General features: G+C 47.8%; 1 protein-coding gene across 2 annotated transcripts in view; it reads left to right on the top strand.

Moving 5' to 3' along the window:
- Window positions 1–10,465, top strand: part of LOC139395874 (serine/threonine-protein kinase B-raf-like) — a 66,455-nt gene extending 55,990 nt beyond the window's left edge. For both annotated transcript variants that reach the window (XM_071143187.1, XM_071143186.1), the window contains 7 exons: window positions 739–915; window positions 2,045–2,091; window positions 3,131–3,249; window positions 5,803–5,934; window positions 6,475–6,609; window positions 7,947–8,097; window positions 9,720–10,465. In XM_071143187.1, the coding sequence (XP_070999288.1) occupies window positions 739–915; window positions 2,045–2,091; window positions 3,131–3,249; window positions 5,803–5,934; window positions 6,475–6,609; window positions 7,947–8,097; window positions 9,720–9,742 (784 nt within the window). In that variant the 3' untranslated portion in view covers window positions 9,743–10,465. The remainder of the gene's footprint in view (window positions 1–738; window positions 916–2,044; window positions 2,092–3,130; window positions 3,250–5,802; window positions 5,935–6,474; window positions 6,610–7,946; window positions 8,098–9,719) is intronic.
- Window positions 10,466–19,789: the final 9,324 nt, after the last annotated feature.

Here is a 19,789-nt window from a genome sequence, read left to right as displayed (position 1 = left end):
GCTTCTGTTTTGTCGTGAAATAGCAGGGCTTCTGTTTTGTCGTGAAATAGCAGGGCTTCTGTTTTGTCGTGAAATAGCAGGGCTTCTGTTTTGTCGTGAAATAGCAGGGCTTCTGTTTTGTCGTGAAATAGCAGGGCTTCTGTTTTGTCGTGAAATAGCAGGGCTTCTGTTTTGTCGTGAAATAACAGGGCTTCTGTTTTGTCGTGAAATAGCAGGGCTTCTGTTTTGTCGTGAAACAACAGGGCTTCTGTTTTGTCATGAAACAGCAGGGCTTCTGTTTTGTCATGAAACAACAGGGCTTCTGTTTTGTCATGAAATAACAGGGCTTCTGTTTTGTCATGAAACAACAGGGCTTCTGTTTTGTCATGAAATAGCAGGGCTTCTGTTTTGTCATGAAATAGCAGGGCTTCTGTTTTGTCATGAAATAGCAGGGCTTCTGTTTTGTCATGAAATAGCAGGGCTTCTGTTTTGTCATGAAATAGCAGGGCTTCTGTTTTGTCATGAAATAGCAGGGCTTCTGTTTTGTCATGAAATAGCAGGGCTTCTGTTTTGTCATGAAATAGCAGGGCTTCTGTTTTGTCATGAAATAGCATGGCTTCTGTTCCGTCATGAAATAGCAGGGCTTCTGTTTTGTCATGAAATAGCAGGGCTTCTGTTTTGTCATGAAATAGCATGCTGGGTGGATAACTAAAAGCTCATTCTCAGTGGTTTTGATATCCTCTCCCTGCTTCCTAACAGGAAGACTCGTCACGTCAACATCCTGCTGTTCATGGGTTACACCACCAAGCCGCAGCTGGCCATCGTGACCCAGTGGTGTGAGGGCTCCTCCCTCTACCACCATCTACACATCATAGAGACCAAGTTTGAGATGATCAAGCTCATAGACATCGCCCGGCAGACCGCGCAGGGCATGGAGTGAGTTAGTCTACAACACACGGGATGTACCCCGACTAGCACCCTGTTCCCAGAACTAGTCCCAGACATAGGGAATAGGCTGCTATTTGGGATGCATCCCCTGGTTCACGCCCTCGTCCCCTACGCTGACTCTCCTGGTTCACACACTTGTCCACTACGCTGACTCTCCTGGTTGACACGCTCGTCCCCTACGCTGACTCTCCTGGTTGACACCCTCGTCCCCTACGCTGCCTCTCCTGGTTCACGCCCTCGTCCCCTACGCTGACTCTCCTGGTTGACACGCTCGTCCCCTACGCTGACTCTCCTGGTTGACACGCTCGTCCCCTACGTTGACTCTCCTGGTTGACACGCTCGTCCCCTACGCTGACTCTCCTGGTTCACGCCCTCGTCCCCTACGCTGACTCTCCAGGTTCACACGCTCGTCCCCTACGCTGACTCTCCTGGTTCACGCCCTCGTCCCCTACGCTGCCTCTCCTGGTTGACGCCCTCGTCCCCTACGCTGACTCTCCTGGTTCACGCCCTCGTCCCCTACGCTGACTCTCCTGGTTGACACGCTCGTCCCCTACGCTAACTCTCCTGGTTGACACGCTCGTCCCCTACGCTGACTCTCCTGGTTGACACGCTCGTCCCCTACGCTGACTCTCCTGGTTGACACCCTCGTCCCCTACGCTGACTCTCCTGGTTCACACGCTCGTCCCCTACGCTGACTCTCCTGGTTGACACCCTCGTCCCCTACGCTGACTCTCCTGGTTCACACGCTCGCCCCCTACGCTGACTCTCCTGGTTCACACGCTCGTCCCCTACGCTGACTCTCCTGGTTCACACACTCGTCCCCTACGCTGACTCTCCTGGTTGACACGCTCGTCTCCTACGCTGACTCTCCTGGTTGACACGCTCGTCCCCTACGCTGACTCTCCTGGTTCACACCCTCGTCCCCTACGCTGACTCTCCTGGTTGACACGCTCGTCCCCTACGCTGACTCTCCTGGTTGACACGCTCGTCCCCTACGCTGACTATGTCTAGTGTACCAGTGTTTATTGATTACTAACATGGGACTGTAAATATGTCTAGTGTACCAGTGTTTATTGATTACTAACTAACATGGGATTGTTGTGGTTTTCCTCCCTAGTTATCTGCATGCCAAATCCATCATCCACAGAGACCTGAAGAGCAACAGTATCCTCTCTGACCTCTGACCTTTCACCTTTTTTCCAACAAGCACCTTTCACAGTCTGTCTGACCTTTGACACATTCTATAAGGAAGGCAGTCATAATCACCCCTCTCCGCTGTGTCACCTAATCCACATGTCATCGATAGGACATAGTCTTTGTGTTCAGATCTGTTTTTACATGGTAGTCATTTAGCAGGACGCTGTTATTCAGAGGGACCTACAGTTAGTGCCTCCATCTTCAGGTGAACTAGGTGAGACCGAGACCAGTGTCGGTGCAAGATAGGCAAGGGTGTTAGTTGATGAATTGGCAAGGACAGCTATCAGCAGATACATCCATGGTTCTCTGTTTTTTAAAGCTGTTTGGTCCTACAGGAGTCTCCCCAGACAGAGCTCCCCCTCTCCCTAGACAGAGCTCCCTCTCTCCCTAGACAGAGCTCCCCCTCTCCCTAGACAGAGCTCCCCCTCTCCCTAGACAGAGCTCCCCCTCTCCCCAGACGGAGTTCCCCCTCTCCCCAGACGGAGTTCCCCCTCTCCCCAGACGGAGTTCCCCCTCTCCCCAGACGGAGTTCCCCCTCTCCCCCCCAGACGGAGTTCCCCCTCTCCCCCCCAGACGGAGTTCCCCCTCTCCCCCCCAGACGGAGTTCCCCCTCTCCCCCCCAGACGGAGTTCCCCCTCTCCCCCCCAGACGGAGTTCCCCCTCTCCCCCCCAGACGGAGCTCCCCCTCTCCCCCCCAGACGGAGCTCCCCCTCTCCCCCCCAGACGGAGCTCCCCCTCTCCCCCCCAGACGGAGCTCCCCCTCTCCCCCCCAGACGGAGCTCCCCCTCTCCCCCCCAGACGGAGCTCCCCCTCTCCCCCCAGGCCAGACGGAGCTCCCCCTCTCCCCCCAGGCCAGACGGAGCTCCCCCTCTCCCCCCAGGCCAGACGGAGCTCCCCCTCTCCCCCCAGGCCAGACGGAGCTCCCCTTCTCCTCCCCAGACTGAGCTCCCCCTCTCCCCAGACAGCGGTCCCTTAGCTTTCTGTTCCTTAACCCCTCTCCTCCCAGACATCTTCCTACACGAGGACCTGACCGTGAAGATAGGAGACTTCGGCCTGGCCACAGTGAAGTCACGCTGGAGTGGCTCCCACCAGTTTGAACAGCTCTCTGGCTCCATCCTGTGGATGGTGAGTGATACTGCAGGGATTAAGAGGAGAACCTGAATAGACTGAACAACCAGCAAGAGAATTCAATCTACATTATTCTACATTATTAGAATTCAATCTACATTATTCTACATTATTAGAATTCAATCTACATTATTCTACATTATTAGAATTCAATCTACATTATTAGAATTCAAACTACATTATTATAATTCAATCTAGGGAAAGGGGGATACCTAGTCAGTTGTCCATTTGAAGTGTGTCTTCCTCATTTAACCCACAAACCCCTCTGAATCAGAGAGGGGCGGGGGGGCTGCCTTAGTCAACATCCATGTCTTCAGCGCCTGGGGAACAGTTGGTTATCTGCCTTGTTCAGGGCCCGGGGAACAGTGGGTTAACTGTCTTGTTCAGGGCCCGGGGAACAGTGGGTTAACTGCCTTGTTCAGGGCCCGGGGAACAGTGGGTTAACTGTCTTGTTCAGGGCCCGGGGAACAGTGGGTTAACTGCCTTGTTCAGGGCCCGGGGAACAGTGGGTTAACTGTCTTGTTCAGGGCCCGGGGAACAGTGGGTTAACTGTCTTGTTCAGGGCCCGGGGAACAGTGGGTTAACTGTCTTGTTCAGGGCCCGGGGAACAGTGGGTTAACTGCCTTGTTCAGAGCCTGGGGAGCAGTGGGTTAACTGCCTTGTTCAGCGCCCGGGGAACAGTGGGTTAACTGCCTTGCTCAAGGCCTGGGGAACAGTGGGTTAACTGCCTTGCTCAGGGCCTGGGGAACAGTGGGTTAACTGCCTTGTTCAAGGCCTGGGGAACAGTGGGTTAACTGCCTTGCTCAGGGCCTGGGGAACAGTGGGTTAACTGCCTTGCTCAGGGCCCGGGGAACAGTGGGTTAACTGCCTTGCTCAGGGCCCGGGGAACAGTGGGTTAACTGCCTTGTTCAAGGCCCGGGGAACAGTGGGTTAACTGCCTTGTTCAAGGCCCGGGGAACAGTGGGTTAACTGCCTTGCTCAGGGCCTGGGGAACAGTGGGTTAACTGCCTTGCTCAGGGCCTGGGGAACAGTGCGTTAACTGCCTTGCTCTGGCCCCCCGGAACAGTGGGTTAACTGCCTTGCTCAGGGCCCGGGGAGCAGTGGGTTAACTGCCTTGCTCATGGGCAGAACGTCAGGTTTCTTTACCTTGTCAGCTCGGGGGATTCGATCCAGCAACCTTCCGGTTACTGGCCCAACCCTCTAACCACATTAATCTACGTTATTAGAATGTAATCTACGTTATCAGAATGTAATCTACGTTATCAGAATGTAATCTACGTTATCAGAATGTAATCTACGTTATCAGAATGTAATCTACTTTATGAGAATGTGTAATCTACGTTATCAGAATGTGTAATCTACGTTATCAGAATGTAATCTACGTTATCAGAATGTAATCTACGTTGTCAGAATGTAATCTACGTTGTCAGAATGTAATCTACGTTGTCAGAATGTAATCTACGTTGTCAGAATGTAATCTACGTTATCAGAATGTAATCTACTTTATGAGAATGTGTAATCTACGTTATCAGAATGTGTAATCTACGTTATCAGAATGTGTAATCTACGTTATCAGAATGTGTAATCTACGTTGTCAGAATATAATCTACGTTGTCAGAATGTAATCCATGTTATTAGAATGTAATCTACGTTATCAGAATGTAATCTACGTTAGAATTCAATTGACATTATTCAACCGACATTATTCAACATTATCAGAATGTAATCTATGTTATCAGAATGTAATCTACGTTGTCAGAATGTAATCTACGTTGTCAGAATGTAATCTACGTTGTCAGAATGTAATCTACGTTTTTAGAATGTAATCTACGTTTTTAGAATGTAATCTACGTTGTCAGAATGTAATCTACGTTGTTAGAATGTAATCTACGTTATTAGAATGTAATCTACGTTATTAGAATGTAATCTACGTTATCAGAATGTAATCTACGTTATTAGAATGTAATCTACGTTATCAGAATGTAATCTACGTTATTAGAATGTAATCTACGTTGTCAGAATGTAATCTACGTTGTCAGAATGTAACCTACGTTATCAGAGCTGCTCTGAAAGGATCAGATATCGGTTGGTTTGGTTAGAATGTGTAACCTACGTTATCAGAGCTGCTCTGAAAGGATCAGATATCTGTTGGTAAATGCATCAGTTTAAATGTGACATGAGCTCGGGACGCAATTAGTCTTTCCTCAATTCCTTACCCTCCTCTCTTCTGGCCTCCATCTCAAAACTCATTGGAGGAGAGAGGGTCTGGGGGGGCGGTACCTCAAATCTTCTCCTCCAGTGCGGTTTGAGGAGGAGGCGAGGATGGAAGGCGCAAGGACAATACTTTTGAGACCCAGTGTACAGGGTGAAAGGTCAATTCCAATCAATTCAGGAAGTAAACTCAAAAATTCCAAATGTTCCTCCATTTGAAGAGAATTGTAATTGTCAGTGTACTTCTTGACTTGACTGTATTTGAGCCCGATCCTGCCCAATGTGGCTGTATATCTTGGTAAACTGTGTGACTCTGCTGTCCCCCCCGTCTGCCTGTAGGCCCCAGAGGTCATCCGCCTGCAGGATAAGAACCCCTACAGCTTCCAGTCTGACGTCTACGCCTTCGGGATAGTTCTCTACGAGTTGATGTCTGGGGCCTTGCCCTACTCCAACATCAATAACAGAGACCAGGTAGATATCTCTCCTGTTTTATATACATTTATAATGTTCTCTATGAGTTGATGTCTGGGGTCCTGTCCTACCTGAGCAAGGTCTCCTACCCCTGACCTCTGACCCTGTACCTCTCTCCTCTAGATAATCTGCATGGTGGGTCGGGATACCTGTCTCCTGACCTCTGACCCTCCACCTCTCTCCTCTAGATAATCTGCATGGTGGGCCGGGGATACCTGTCTCCTGACCTCTGACCCTCCACCTCTCTCCTCTAGATAATCTGCATGGTGGGTCGGGGATACCTGTCTCTTAACCTCTGACCTCTAACCCTCCACCTCTCTCCTCTAGATAATCTGCATGGTGGATCGGGGATACCTGTCTCCTAACCTCTGACCTCTAACCCTCCACCTCTCTCCTCTAGATAATCTGCATGGTGGGTCGGGGATACCTGTCTCCTGACCTCTGACCCTCCACCTCTCTCCTCTAGATAATCTGCATGGTGGGTCGGGGGATACCTGTCTCCTGACCTCTGACCTCTAATCCTCTACCTCTCCCCTCTAGATAATCTTCATGGTGGGTCGGGGATACCTGTCTCCTGACCTCAGTAAGGTGCGCTCCAACTGTCCTAAAGCCATGAGGAGGCTGATGGCTGACTGTATGAAGAAGAAGAGAGAGGAACGACCCCTATTCCCTCAGGTAACTATGGAGACGGGACCCCTATTCCCTCAGGTAACGACAGAGATGGGACCACTATTCCCTCAGGTAACTATGGAGACGGGACCCCTATTCCCTCAGGTAACTATGGAGACGGGACCCCTATTCCCTCAGGTAACGATGGAGACGGGACCCTATTCCCTCAGGTAACGACGGAGACGGGACCCCTATTCCCTCAGGTAACGACGGAGGACGGGACCCCTATTCCCTCAGGTAACTATGGAGACGAGACCCCTATTCCCTCAGGTAACTATGGAGGACGGGACCCCTATTCCATCAGGTAACTATGGAGGACGGGACCCCTATTCCCTCAGGTAGCTATGGAGGACGGGACCCCTATTCCCTCAGGTAACGATGGAGGACGGGACCCCTATTCCCTCAGGTAACGATGGAGGACGGGACCCCTATTCCCTCAGGTAACGATGGAGGACGGGACCCCTATTCCCTCAGGTAACGATGGAGGACGGGACCCCTATTCCCTCAGGTAACGATGGAGGACGGGACCCCTATTCCCTCAGGTAACGATGGAGGACGGGACCCCTATTCCCTCAGGTAACGATGGAGGACGGGACCCCTATTCCCTCAGGTAACGATGGAGGACGGGACCCCTATTCCCTCAGGTAACGATGGAGGACGGGACCCCTATTCCCTCAGGTAACGATGGAGGACGGGACCCCTATTCCCTCAGGTAACGATGGAGGACGGGACCCCTATTCCCTCAGGTAACGATGGAGGACGGGACCCCTATTCCCTCAGGTAACGATGGAGGACGGGACCCCTATTCCCTCAGGTAACGATGGAGGACGGGACCCCTATTCCCTCAGGTAACGATGGAGGACGGGACCCCTATTCCCTCAGGTAACGATGGAGGACGGGACTTCTATTCCCTCAGGTAACAACGGAGACCACTTCACTCTACATGCCAGGGGTTGAGCTGAATGTTTTAAAATTACCAAGACTATTCACCTCACCAGAAACCTCTTCCTGCTCATGAGGTTAAGGCTGGTAACCTGTGTGGGGACCGAGCCAGCCCTCCTTGGCGTTGTTTAACTTGTATGTATGAAGGAGAATGTGTTATTTCCACCACCAGGTGTCCTCTGAGTACTAGAAATACATTCACACTAACGTCTCACTGTGTTTTTAAAAGCTGCTGGAAAGCCCAGCTGAGGTTCTGCTGACAGCCTCAATCTAAGATTCTCTGACTTGGCTGTCAGCTTTGTCCCTATTTGAGACGAGTGATTTGAGAGAGGTGATTGGCTAGGGATGACCTATTAACCTCCTGTGTTTTTTTATTTTTTACCTCTGACCTCCTCTGTCAGATCCTGGCGTCCATTGAGCTGCTGGCGCGTTCTTTACCCAAGATCCACCGCTCCGCGTCGGAACCCTCACTGAACCGAGCCGGGTTCCAAACGGAGGACTTCAGCCTGTACGCCTGCTCCTCCCCCAAAACCCCGATACAGGGGGGATACGGTGAGGGGCCACACACGCGCTGGGGGTCCTGTAGTTTCTCCATGTACAGAGTGTTACTGCCATTTTAAATGCTGTCTCTCTCCTCTCTCCCTCTTCCATGCTGTACTGCTGTCTCTCTCCTCTCTCTCTCTTCCACGCTGTACTGCTGTCTCTCTCCTCTCTCTCTCTTCCATGCTGTACTGCTGTCTCTCTCCTCTCTCTCTCTTCCACGCTGTACTGCTGTCTCTCTCCTCTCTCTCTCTTCCATGCTGTACTGCTGTCTCTCTCCTCTCTCTCTCTTCCACGCTGTACTGCTCTCTCCTCTCTCTCTTCCACTCTGTACTGCTGTCTCTCTCCTCTCTCCCTCTTCCACTCTGTACTGCTGTCTCTCTCCTCTCTCCCTCTTCCACTCTGTACTGCTGTCTCTCTCCTCTCTCTCTCTTCCACTCTGTACTGCTGTCTCTCTCCTCTCTCCCTCTTCCACTCTGTACTGCTGTCTCTCTCCTCTCTCCCTCTTCCACTCTACTGCTGTCTCTCTCCTCTCTCCTCTACCTCTTCCACTCTGTACTGCTGTCTCTCTCCTCTCTCTTCCACTCTGTACTGCTGTCTCTCCTCTCTCTCTTCCACTCTGTACTGCTGTCTCTCTCCTCTCTCTCTTCCACGCTGTACTGCTGTCTCTCTCCTCTCTCTCTTCCACGCTGTACTGCTGTCTCTCTCCTCTCTCTCTCTTCCACGCTGTACTGCTGTCTCTCTCCTCTCTCTCTTCCACGCTGTACTGCTGTCTCTCTCCTCTCTCCCTCTTCCATGCTGTACTGCTGTCTCTCTCCTCTCTCTTCCACTCTGTACTGCTGTCTCTCCTCTCTCTCTTCCACTCTGTACTGCTGTCTCTCTCCTCTCTCTCTTCCACGCTGTACTGCTGTCTCTCTCCTCTCTCTCTTCCACGCTGTACTGCTGTCTCTCTCCTCTCTCCCTCTTCCATGCTGTACTGCTGTCTCTCTCCTCTCTCTCTTCCACTCTACTGCTGTCTCTCTCCTCTCTCTCTCTTCCACGCTGTACTGCTGTCTCTCTCCTCTCTCTCTCTTCCACACTGTACTGCTGTCTCTCTCCTCTCTCTCTTCCACGCTGTACTGCTGTCTCTCTCCTCTCTCTCTTCCACTCTGTACTGCTGTCTCTCTCCTCTCTCTCTTCCACTCTGTACTGCTGTCTCTCTCCTCTCTCTCTTCCACACTGTACTGCTGTCTCTCTCCTCTCTCTCTTCCACGCTGTACTGCTGTCTCTCTCCTCTCTCTCTTCCACTCTGTACTGCTGTCTCTCTCCTCTCTCTCTTCCACTCTGTACTGCTGTCTCTCTCCTCTCTCTCTTCCACGCTGTACTGCTGTCTCTCTCCTCTCTCTCTCTTCCACACTGTACTGCTGTCTCTCTCCTCTCTCTCTTCCACGCTGTACTGCTGTCTCTCTCCTCTCTCTCTTCCACTCTGTACTGCTGTCTCTCTCCTCTCTCTCTTCCACTCTGTACTGCTGTCTCTCTCCTCTCTCTCTTCCACTCTGTACTGCTGTCTCTCTCCTCTCTCTCTTCCACTCTGTACTGCTGTCTCTCTCCTCCTCTCTTCCAACCTGATCTTCTCTCTCTTCTCTTCATTCCAGGGGAGTTTTCAGCATTTAAATAAGATGCTGATCCAGATTCCACCAGTTCAGCCAGTCCATCCCTCGTCACTCTTCAACAAGTCTTGTGTTCCTGCGGTGGATTACTTCACCCATTTAACCAAAAACCAACATCCTGGTCTCAAAAGAACGTGCTGTTTTCTACTTTCCACACCTGAAGAGACAGACAGGACAGCCTCTTCCTCTCGCCGCTCCACGTCTCAGGAGCTCTACAGATGAGATCTCCGCCGGGGAATCACCACATCGGGGGGGAAAAACTACAACGTCTGATTTTAGAAACAAGGAAAAAAGAAAAGTTGAATGACACACAACCAGACACACTGAAGAAACCAAACCAGAGGAAGAAGAGAAAACTGTAAAAGGAGAGAACAGCACTTCTTGATTGTAGGACTGATGAAGGAGGAATATAACTGTTGAGAGCACAAGGACAGGATTGGGGTTAGGGGTCGAGAGGTTAGAGGTCGAGGGTTTGGGCAGCACACGCCTTCTCACTCCCCTCCATGACGAAGAGGGCGGAGCTACAGGCACAGGAAACCACACTTCTTTCCTGGCTGCTCATTGGTTACCCGAGTTGAAGGGGCCAGGTCTGAGCCAATCGCTGATAAGCTGGATTTCCCGGGGGGGTGGAGTCGACCCTGTGGGAAGAGGACTTGAAAGAATTTATTTATTTGAAGAAAATGAAAAAAACAGTTCTTGTTTGTTTTGGGATTTTAAGGATATGTGTTGGGGGGGGGGGGCTGTTCTGAGCTATTTGTTATTTTTGTTTTTGTTGACGAGATTGTTGACGTTTTTACTGTCACTACAAGGCATTCCTACCCGGTGATAGGTCACACGCAAGCTTCACTGAAAGGACAGCGATTCTGAAACTGTCCCCTCAGCGCTCTCTCTCACAGATCTGTCCCTTTTCCAATGAAGGATGCTTTCACACATTTTTGCCAGACTCCGGGATCTTGTGTCTGATTTTATGTCCATCTGCCCTACCTCTGGGATCTTGTCTTTGTCGTTTCTCTCACAGCAGAACTCCATGTTAACCCCTTGTTTGGATCATTTTGATTAGTTTATGTGGAGTCGACCGGAAAAACACCATCATCCGCTTTTTTTCAGGGACACACAGTGTGGTTCAACCTAACTTCCGTTTCCCCCTGAAAACCAGAAGTGGGGAACTCCGCTCGCTACGTTGGCGTCACAAAGAGCCTTTTTGAAATCAGCCGAGGACCGTTGTTTCGGAAGGGACAACAACAGGTCTGTTAGAAAAAGAAACCGTGTGAATCTAAGATGGCCGCCAGTGCCTCTTCAGACTTGGTGTTTTGAGGGAGGGGGGAAAAAAAGCCCGATCACAATCCTCTAGGACCGAGTTTACAGGGGTGTGGAGGACGGAGAGTCTCTCTGACCGTTTTATTTTGGAGGAGGAGGGCGGGGGGACTTTTTTCTAGTGAGTTTGTACGAGGAAGGATGGAAGCTTACAAGAACGCCGTACAATGGTTCTCCCTCTAGCTGAAGGTCAGAGTGAAGTCTAAAGGACGGAAGAAGCAGGACTGCGTCCCGATATTCCCGGCCAGAAGGGAATGATTGAATAGGGGTTCTGCTCTAGTCTATATGTTGGATAGCAGCTGCTGTCGTCAGAGGTTTTACATTTGCGTTGTGCTGTTACAAGTTTGACTGCTCTCCTTCAACGAGACACGGCTCCTCCTCTCAGCTTGGTTACATTCCCAGAACAGTATCCAATCAAACCCCACCCCCCCACTCATCCAATCAAACCCCCCCACCCCCCCAACATCTCTGATTCTGTTGGTGAATAGCTATCTGGGCAGTGCATGTGATAACCTACCAATGAGACCTTCTCTACTTGTCGTGGACTTTAATATTGCTTTTATCACAGTCAGAGGAAGCAGAAGCTCCATTCACCTGTTGCACCTGTAAACAAGATGGCTGCTGTCACCTACCTGCCTGCTGAAAGACTAGTGTGATTAATGTTTTTTTTTTGGGGGGGGGGTAAAGTCGGTGTTCTTGGGTCACTTTTGAATTTCCCTCCCCATTGGTTAAGGTTCTGATTGGGGGGTGGGTGGGGGGGTAAAGTCGGTGGTCTTGGGTCACCATTGGTTAAGGTTCTGATTGGTGGGGGGAAGCTGATCCTAGACCTGTACCAAGGGGGAAATGTATTCCCCAAGCTGTGTTTTTGAGTGGGGATTGAAATGGAACCTGTGCCAGGTATAAAATCAGCCTATCTATCCTTTCTACCTATCTGTCCTTTCTACCTATCTATCCTATCTGTCCTTTCTACCTATCTATCCTATCTCTCCTTTCTATCTATCTATCCGTTCTGCCTATCTATCTGTCCTTTCTGCCTATCTATCCTTTCTGCCTATCTGTCCTTTCTATCTGTCCTTTCTGCCTATCTATCTGTCCTTTCTGCCTATCTATCCTTTCTGCCTATCTGTCCTTTCTGCCTATCTGTCCTTTCTGCCTATCTGTCCTTTCTGCCTATCTATCCTTTCTGCCTATCTATCCTTTCTGCCTATCTATCCGTTCTGCCTGCCTATCTATCTGTCCTTTCTGCCTATCTATCTGTCCTTTCTGCCTATCTATCTGTCCTTTCTGCCTATCTATCTGTCCTTTCTGCCTATCTGTCTGTCCTTTCTGCCTATCTGTCTGTCCTTTCTGCCTATCTGTCTGTCCTTTCTGCCTATCTGTCTGTCCTTTCTGCCTATCTATCTGTCCTTTCTGCCTATCTGTCTGTCCTTTCTGCCTATCTGTCTGTCCTTTCTGCCTATCTATCCTATCTGTCCTTTCTATAGTCATGCAGCGGTCATTCCAGGGTGTTGAAGGAGCTGTTTTTGTACTTCTCTTTTGTCGATGTCGTTTTGCCTTTTTATTTTGTAGACAGGCAGGCCTGTAAAACTATTGAGTCATTTGTTAATGACATTTTCTGAATTGTGGTTATTGAGACCGGGAGAGCCATCTAGTGTTGTTTTAACTTCTTCTGTCTCTTTGGGAGGAGGTGTATCGAAGAAGCAAAAACAGCAACTTCCCTTTTTTTTAAATTTATTTTAATGTTTTATTAAGAAATAAATCCCGTCACAACATGAATTTTTAAGTTGTTGACTAACACCCCTAAACTCAATATCCAAAACGCATCATGTTCCGTCTGTAAAGGGAACACGGTTGATGTTCTGTTGGGGAAGCCCCAAAAAAAGCTGTGCAAGATGGGGTATTGGCTACGTCCCCAGACGGTTCCCCATTCCCTTTACGGTGCACTCGGTTGGCTCAGGTAGTGTTCCCTTGGAGAAGGAATATAGGGGCTCCATTTGGGACGAAGACACCGGTCGTCACGTGAAGAATTAAACACCCGACGAGGACCTCCTATGAACCCGCTGAACGGATATGGCTGGTTTCTCCGCTGTAGAAGAACAGTCAATGGAGAATCTACCATTTTACATGATCAGTTTTAGGACTGTGCTTAAACTGTGTCTGGGGAAACTGGCCCATAGATTAGGCCCAGGAGGAGCAAATCATAATACTGGAGGTTTAACCAGAATAGAGATGTGGACTTCTGCCATGAGATGTATAATGTTATGGATTTTTCTGAAGGACATCGTTTCCATTACACTGGGTCTTCAGTTCACTGTGACCCAACCCAAGATATGACCCCCGAGGGACTAACAGCAGGATATGACCCCCGAGGGACTAACAGTGGATATGACCCCCGAGGGACTAACAGCAGGATATGACCCCCGAGGGACTAACAGTGGATATGACCCCCGAGGGACTAACAGCAGGATATGACCCCCGAGGGACTAACAGCAGGATATGACCCCCGAGGGACTAACAGCAGGAATCTGTCAAATAAAGGGGTTTTCCGAGTGGCGCAGCAGTCCCAGGCTAGAGGCATCACTACAGACTCTGGTTCGATTCCGGGCTGTATCACAACCGGCCGTGATTGGGAGTCCCATAGGGGCGGCGCACAGTTGGCCCAGCGTCGTCCGGGTTTGGCCCGGTGCTAGGGCATCATTGTAAATATGAATTTGTCCTTAACTGACTTGCCTAGTTAAATAAAGGATCAGATAAATAGGACCCCGGGGGGAGCTAACGGCAGGAAGGAGTTGTTACGAGTGCTCTTATTATTTTACAGATCGACAGGCATCCCAAATGGCACGTTATTCCCTTTATAGTGCCCCCCTTTTGACCAGGGCCCATAGGGCTCTATGTAGGGAATAGGGATCCATTTGATAGGGTTCCATTTGATAGGGTTCCATTTGAAAGGGTTCCATTTGAAAGGGTTCCATTTGATAGGGTTCCATTTGAAAGGGTTCCATTTGAAAGGGTTCCATTTGATAGGGTTCCATTTGATAGGGTTCCATTTGAAAGGGTTCCATTTGATAGGGTTCCATTTAGGATGCATACAGCCATGTTCTTTATGTTATGATATATATGCTGTTGCAGCAGACTGTGGATGTCTTCACAAGCATTGGTCTATCAAAAGCTATGAGACAACCTGTTGAGTTGTCCTCCTCTCTCCATCAAAGCTATGAGACTCTACTGACAACCTGTTGAGTTGTCCTCCTCCTCTCCATCAAAGCTATGAGACTCTACTGACAACCTGTTGAGTTGTCCTCCTCTCCATCAAAGCTATGAGACTGACAACCTGTTGAGTTGTCCTCCTCTCCATCAAAGCTATGAGACTCTACTGACAACCTGTTGAGTTGTCCTCCTCTCCATCAAAGCTATGAGACTCTACTGACAACCTGTTGAGTTGTCCTCCTCTCCATCAAAGCTATGAGACTCTACTGACAACCTGTTGAGTTGTCGTCCTCTCCATCAAAGCTATGAGACTCTACTGACAACCTGTTGAGTTGTCGTCCTCTCCATCAAAGCTATGAGACTGACAACCTGTTGAGTTGTCGTCCTCTCCATCAAAGCTATGAGACTCTACTGACAACCTGTTGAGTTGTCGTCCTCTCCATCAAAGCTATGAGACTCTACTGACAACCTGTTGAGTTGTCGTCCTCTCCATCAAAGCTATGAGACTCTACTGACAACCTGTTGAGTTGTCCTCCTCTCCATCAAAGCTATGAGACTCTACTGACAACCTGTTGAGTTGTCCTCCTCTCCATCAAAGCTATGAGACTCTACTGACAACCTGTTGAGTTGTCGTCCTCTCCATCAAAGCTATGAGACTCTACTGACAACCTGTTGAGTTGTCGTCCTCTCCATCAAAGCTATGAGACTGACAACCTGTTGAGTTGTCGTCCTCTCCATCAAAGCTATGAGACTCTACTGACAACCTGTTGAGTTGTCGTCCTCTCCATCAAAGCTATGAGACTCTACTGACAACCTGTTGAGTTGTCGTCCTCTCCATCAAAGCTATGAGACTCTACTGACAACCTGTTGAGTTGTCCTCCTCTCCATCAAAGCTATGAGACTCTACTGACAACCTGTTGAGTTGTCCTCCTCTCCATCAAAGCTATGAGACTCTACTGACAACCTGTTGAGTTGTCCTCCTCTCCATCAAAGCGTTGAGACTCTACTGACAACCTGTTGAGTTGTCCTCCTCTCCATCAAAGCTATGAGACTCTACTGACAACCTGTTGAGTTGTCGTCCTCTCCATCAAAGCTATGAGACTCTACTGACAACCTGTTGAGTTGTCGTCCTCTCCATCAAAGCTATGAGACTCTACTGACAACCTGTTGAGTTGTCGTCCTCTCCATCAATGCTATGAGACTCTACTGACAACCTGTTGAGTTGCCGTCCTCTCCATCAAAGCTATGAGACTCTACTGACAACCTGTTGAGTTGTCGTCCTCTCCATCAAAGCTATGAGACTCTACTGACAACCTGTTGAGTTGTCGTCCTCTCCATCAAAGCGTTGTTGCCTGTTATGGTTTACTTCTATTTGTATTACTTTACTGTAAGTCGTTTTGAACCCCGTATCTGTCCTTGCCTGAAGCCGACGTATTCCACAAGCCACCTCCCAAACGACACCTTCATCCTCCTGGGAGATGATCGTCGTCCTCTGTATATAGCTGTATAAAGGAGATACTGGCCGTTTTTGAAATAGGAGGCATGGTGACTCTCAACATGGAATGATTTATATATATATATATATATATATATATATATATATATATATATATATATATATATATATATATATATAATTAAGAAATTAAAGGATTGAGAAAGACGTTTTGATAGAATGACATTCTGAGAGAAAACAATGTTGTGTAAAAATAAAGTTAATTTAAGAACTGTATTATATAAGGAGATGAAAGAGCTTAATGTATTTGTTGTGAATATTTAAAAACAGATCTATTAAAGAAGTGCATGAAAACGGTTATGTTTGTGTGTGTCTTTCATTGGTAATATAATGGCTATTCAGCATCATATTGGATCACTCTCAAATGGGGGATGGGGGGGCTTCTACTAAGGTAACATGTGGAATTGTTTCAAGAGTGTCATACCAGGGATCAAAACGAGGTTTATTTGTCACGGGCGCTGAATACAACAGGTGTATCGACCTTACAGTGAAATGCCGAATACAACAGGTGTAGTAGACCTTACAGTGAAATGCTGAATACAACAGGTGTAGTAGACCTTACAGTGAAATGCTGAATACAACAGGTGTATCGACCTTACAGTGAAATGCTGAATACAACAGGTGTAGTAGACCTCACAGTGAAATGCTGAATACAACAGGTGTAGTAGACCTCACAGTGAAATGCTGAATACAACAGGTGTAGTAGACCTCACAGTGAAATGCTGAATACAACAGGTGTAGTAGACCTTACAGTGAAATGCTGAATACGACAGATGTAGTAGACCTCACAGTGAAATGCTGAATACGACAGGTGTAGTAGACCTCACAGTGAAATGCTGAATACGACAGGTGTAGTAGACCTTACAGTGAAATGCTGACTTACAGGCTCTAACCAACTGTGCAAAAAAAGGTATCAGGTGAACAATAGAAATAAAGAAATGAAAAGTAACAGTAGAGAGGCTCTATACAGTAGAGAGGCTATATACAGTAGAGAGGCTATAGACAGTAGAGAGGCTATAGACAGTAGAGAGGCTATATACAGTAGAGAGGCTATATACAGTAGAGAGGCTATAGACAGTAGAGAGGCTATAGACAGTAGAGAGGCTATATACAGTAGAGAGGCTATATACAGTAGAGGCTCTATACAGTAGAGAGGCTATATACAGTAGAGAGGTTATATACAGTAGAGAGGCTCTATACAGTAGAGAGGCTATATACAGTAGAGAGGCTATATACAGTAGAGGCTCTATACAGTAGAGAGGCTATATACAGTAGAGGCTATATACAGTAGAGAGGTTATATACAGTAGAGAGGCTATATACAGTAGAGAGGTTATATACAGTAGAGAGGCTATATACAGTAGAGAGGCTATATACAGTAGTGAGGCTATATACAGTAGTGAGGCTATATACAGTAGAGGTTATATACAGTAGAGAGGCTATATACAGTAGTGAGGCTATATACAGTAGAGAGGCTATATACAGTAGAGAGGCTATATACAGTAGAGAGGCTATATACAGTAGAGGTTATATACAGTAGAGAGGCTATATACAGTAGAGAGGCTATATACAGTAGAGAGGCTATATACAGTAGAGAGGCTATATACAGTAGAGGCTATATACAGTAGAGAGGTTATATAAAGTAGAGAGTCAACATACAGTAGAGAGGCTATATACAGTAGAGGCTATATACAGTAGAGAGGCTATAGACAGTAGAGAGGCTACATACAGTAGAGAGGCTATATACAGTAGAGAGGCTACATACAGTAGAGAGGCTATATACAGTAGAGGCTATATACAGTAGAGAGGCTATATACAGTAGAGGCTATATACAGTAGAGGCTATATACACTATAGAGGCTATATACAGTAGAGGCTACATACAGTAGAGAGGCTATATACAGTAGGGAGGCTATATACAGTAGAGAGGCTATATACAGTAGAGAGGCTATATACAGTAGCGAGGCTATATACAGTAGAGAGGCTATATACAGTAGAGAGGCTATATACAGTAGAGAGGTTATATACAGTAGAGAGGCTATATACAGTAGAGAGGCTATATACAGTAGAGAGGTTATATACAGTAGAGAGGCGATATACAGTAGAGAGGCTATATACAGTAGAGAGGCTCTATACAGTAGAGAGGCTCTATACAGTAGAGAGGCTATATACAGTAGAGGTTATATACAGTAGAGAGGCTATATACAGTAGAGAGGCTACATACAGTAGAGAGGCTATATACAGTAGAGAGGTTATATACAGTAGAGAGGCTATATACAGTAGAGAGGCTATATACAGTAGAGAGGTTATATACAGTAGAGAGGCTATATACAGTATAGGCTATATACAGTAGAGAGGCTCTATACAGTAGAGAGGCTATATACAGTAGAGAGGCTATATACAGTAGAGAGGCTATATACAGTAGAGAGGCTATAGAGAGGCTATATACAGTAGAGAGGCTATAGAGAGGCTATATACAGTAGAGAGGCTATATACAGTAGAGAGGCTATATACAGTAGAGGCTATATACAGTAGAGAGACTATATACAGTAGAGGGGCTATATACAGTAGAGGCTATATACAGTAGAGAGGCTATATACAGTAGAGGCTATATACAGTAGAGAGGCTATATACATTAGAGAGGCTATATACAGTAGAGAGGCTATATACAGTAGAGAGGCTATATACAGTAGAGAGGCTCTATACAGTAGAGAGGCTATATACAGTAGAGAGGCTATATACAGTAGAGAGACTATATACAGTAGAGAGGCTATATACAGTAGAGAGGCTATAGAGAGGCTATAGAGAGGCTATATACAGTAGAGAGGCTCCATACAGTAGAGAGGCTATATACAGTAGAGAGGCTCTATACAGTAGAGGCTATATACAGTAGAGAGGCTCTATACAGTAGAGAGGCTATATACAGTAGAGAGGTTATATACATTAGAGAGGCTCTATACAGTAGAGAGGCTATATACAGTAGAGAGGCTATATACAGTAGAGAGGCTATAAAAGTAGCGAGGCAACATACAGACACCGGTTAGTCAGGCTGATTGAGGTAGTACGTACATGTAGATATGGTTAAAGTGACTATGCATATATGATGAACAGAGAGTAGCAGTAGTGTAAAAGAGGGGTTGGTGGGTGGTGAGTGGCAGGACACAATGCAGATAGCCTGGTTAGCCAATGTGCGGGAGCACTGGTTGGTCGGGCCAATTGAGGTAGTATGTACATTAATGTATAGTTAAAGTGACTATGCAAATATGATCAACAGAGAGTAACAGCAGCGTAAAAAGAGGGGTTGGGTGGGGGCACACAATGCAAATAGTCCGGGTAACCATTTGGTTACCTGTTCAGGAGTCTTATGGCTTGGGGCTAAAAACTGTTGAGAAACCTTTTTGTCCTAGTCTTGGCACTCCGGTACCACTTGCCATGCGGTAGTAGAGAGAACAGTCTATGGCTGGGGTCTTTGACAATTTTTAGGGCCTTCCTCTGACACCGCCTGGTGTAGAGGTCCTGGATGGCAGGAAGCTTGGCCCCAGTGAAGTACTGGGCCGTACGCACTACCCTCTGTAGTGCCTTGCTGTCGGGGGCTGAGCAATTGCTGTACCAGGCAGTGATGCAACCGGTCAGGATGGTCTCGATGTTGCAGCTGTAGAACCTTTTGAGGATCACAGGACCCATGCCAAATCTTTTTAGTTTCCTGACAGGGAATAGGCTTTGTCGTGCCCTCTTCACGACTGTCTTGGTGTGTTTGGACCATTATAGTTTGTTGGTGATGTGGACGCCAAGGAACTTGAAACTCTCAACCTGCTCCACTACAGCCCCGTCGATGAGAATGGGGGCTTGCTCAGTCCTCCTTTTCCTGTAGTCCACAATCATCTCCTTAGTCTTGATCACGCAAGGTCTCTGACCTCCTCCCTATATGCTGTCTCGTCGTCGTCGGTGATCAGGCCTACCACTGTTGTACCGTCTGCAAACTTAATGATGGTGTTGGAGTCGTGCCTGGCCATGCAGCCG

The sequence above is a fragment of the Oncorhynchus clarkii genome, unplaced genomic scaffold, assembly GCF_045791955.1.
Source record: "Oncorhynchus clarkii lewisi isolate Uvic-CL-2024 unplaced genomic scaffold, UVic_Ocla_1.0 unplaced_contig_2795_pilon_pilon, whole genome shotgun sequence".
Classification (NCBI taxonomy): domain Eukaryota; kingdom Metazoa; phylum Chordata; class Actinopteri; order Salmoniformes; family Salmonidae; genus Oncorhynchus; species Oncorhynchus clarkii.
This window is presented reverse-complemented; position numbering and strand designations above follow the sequence as displayed.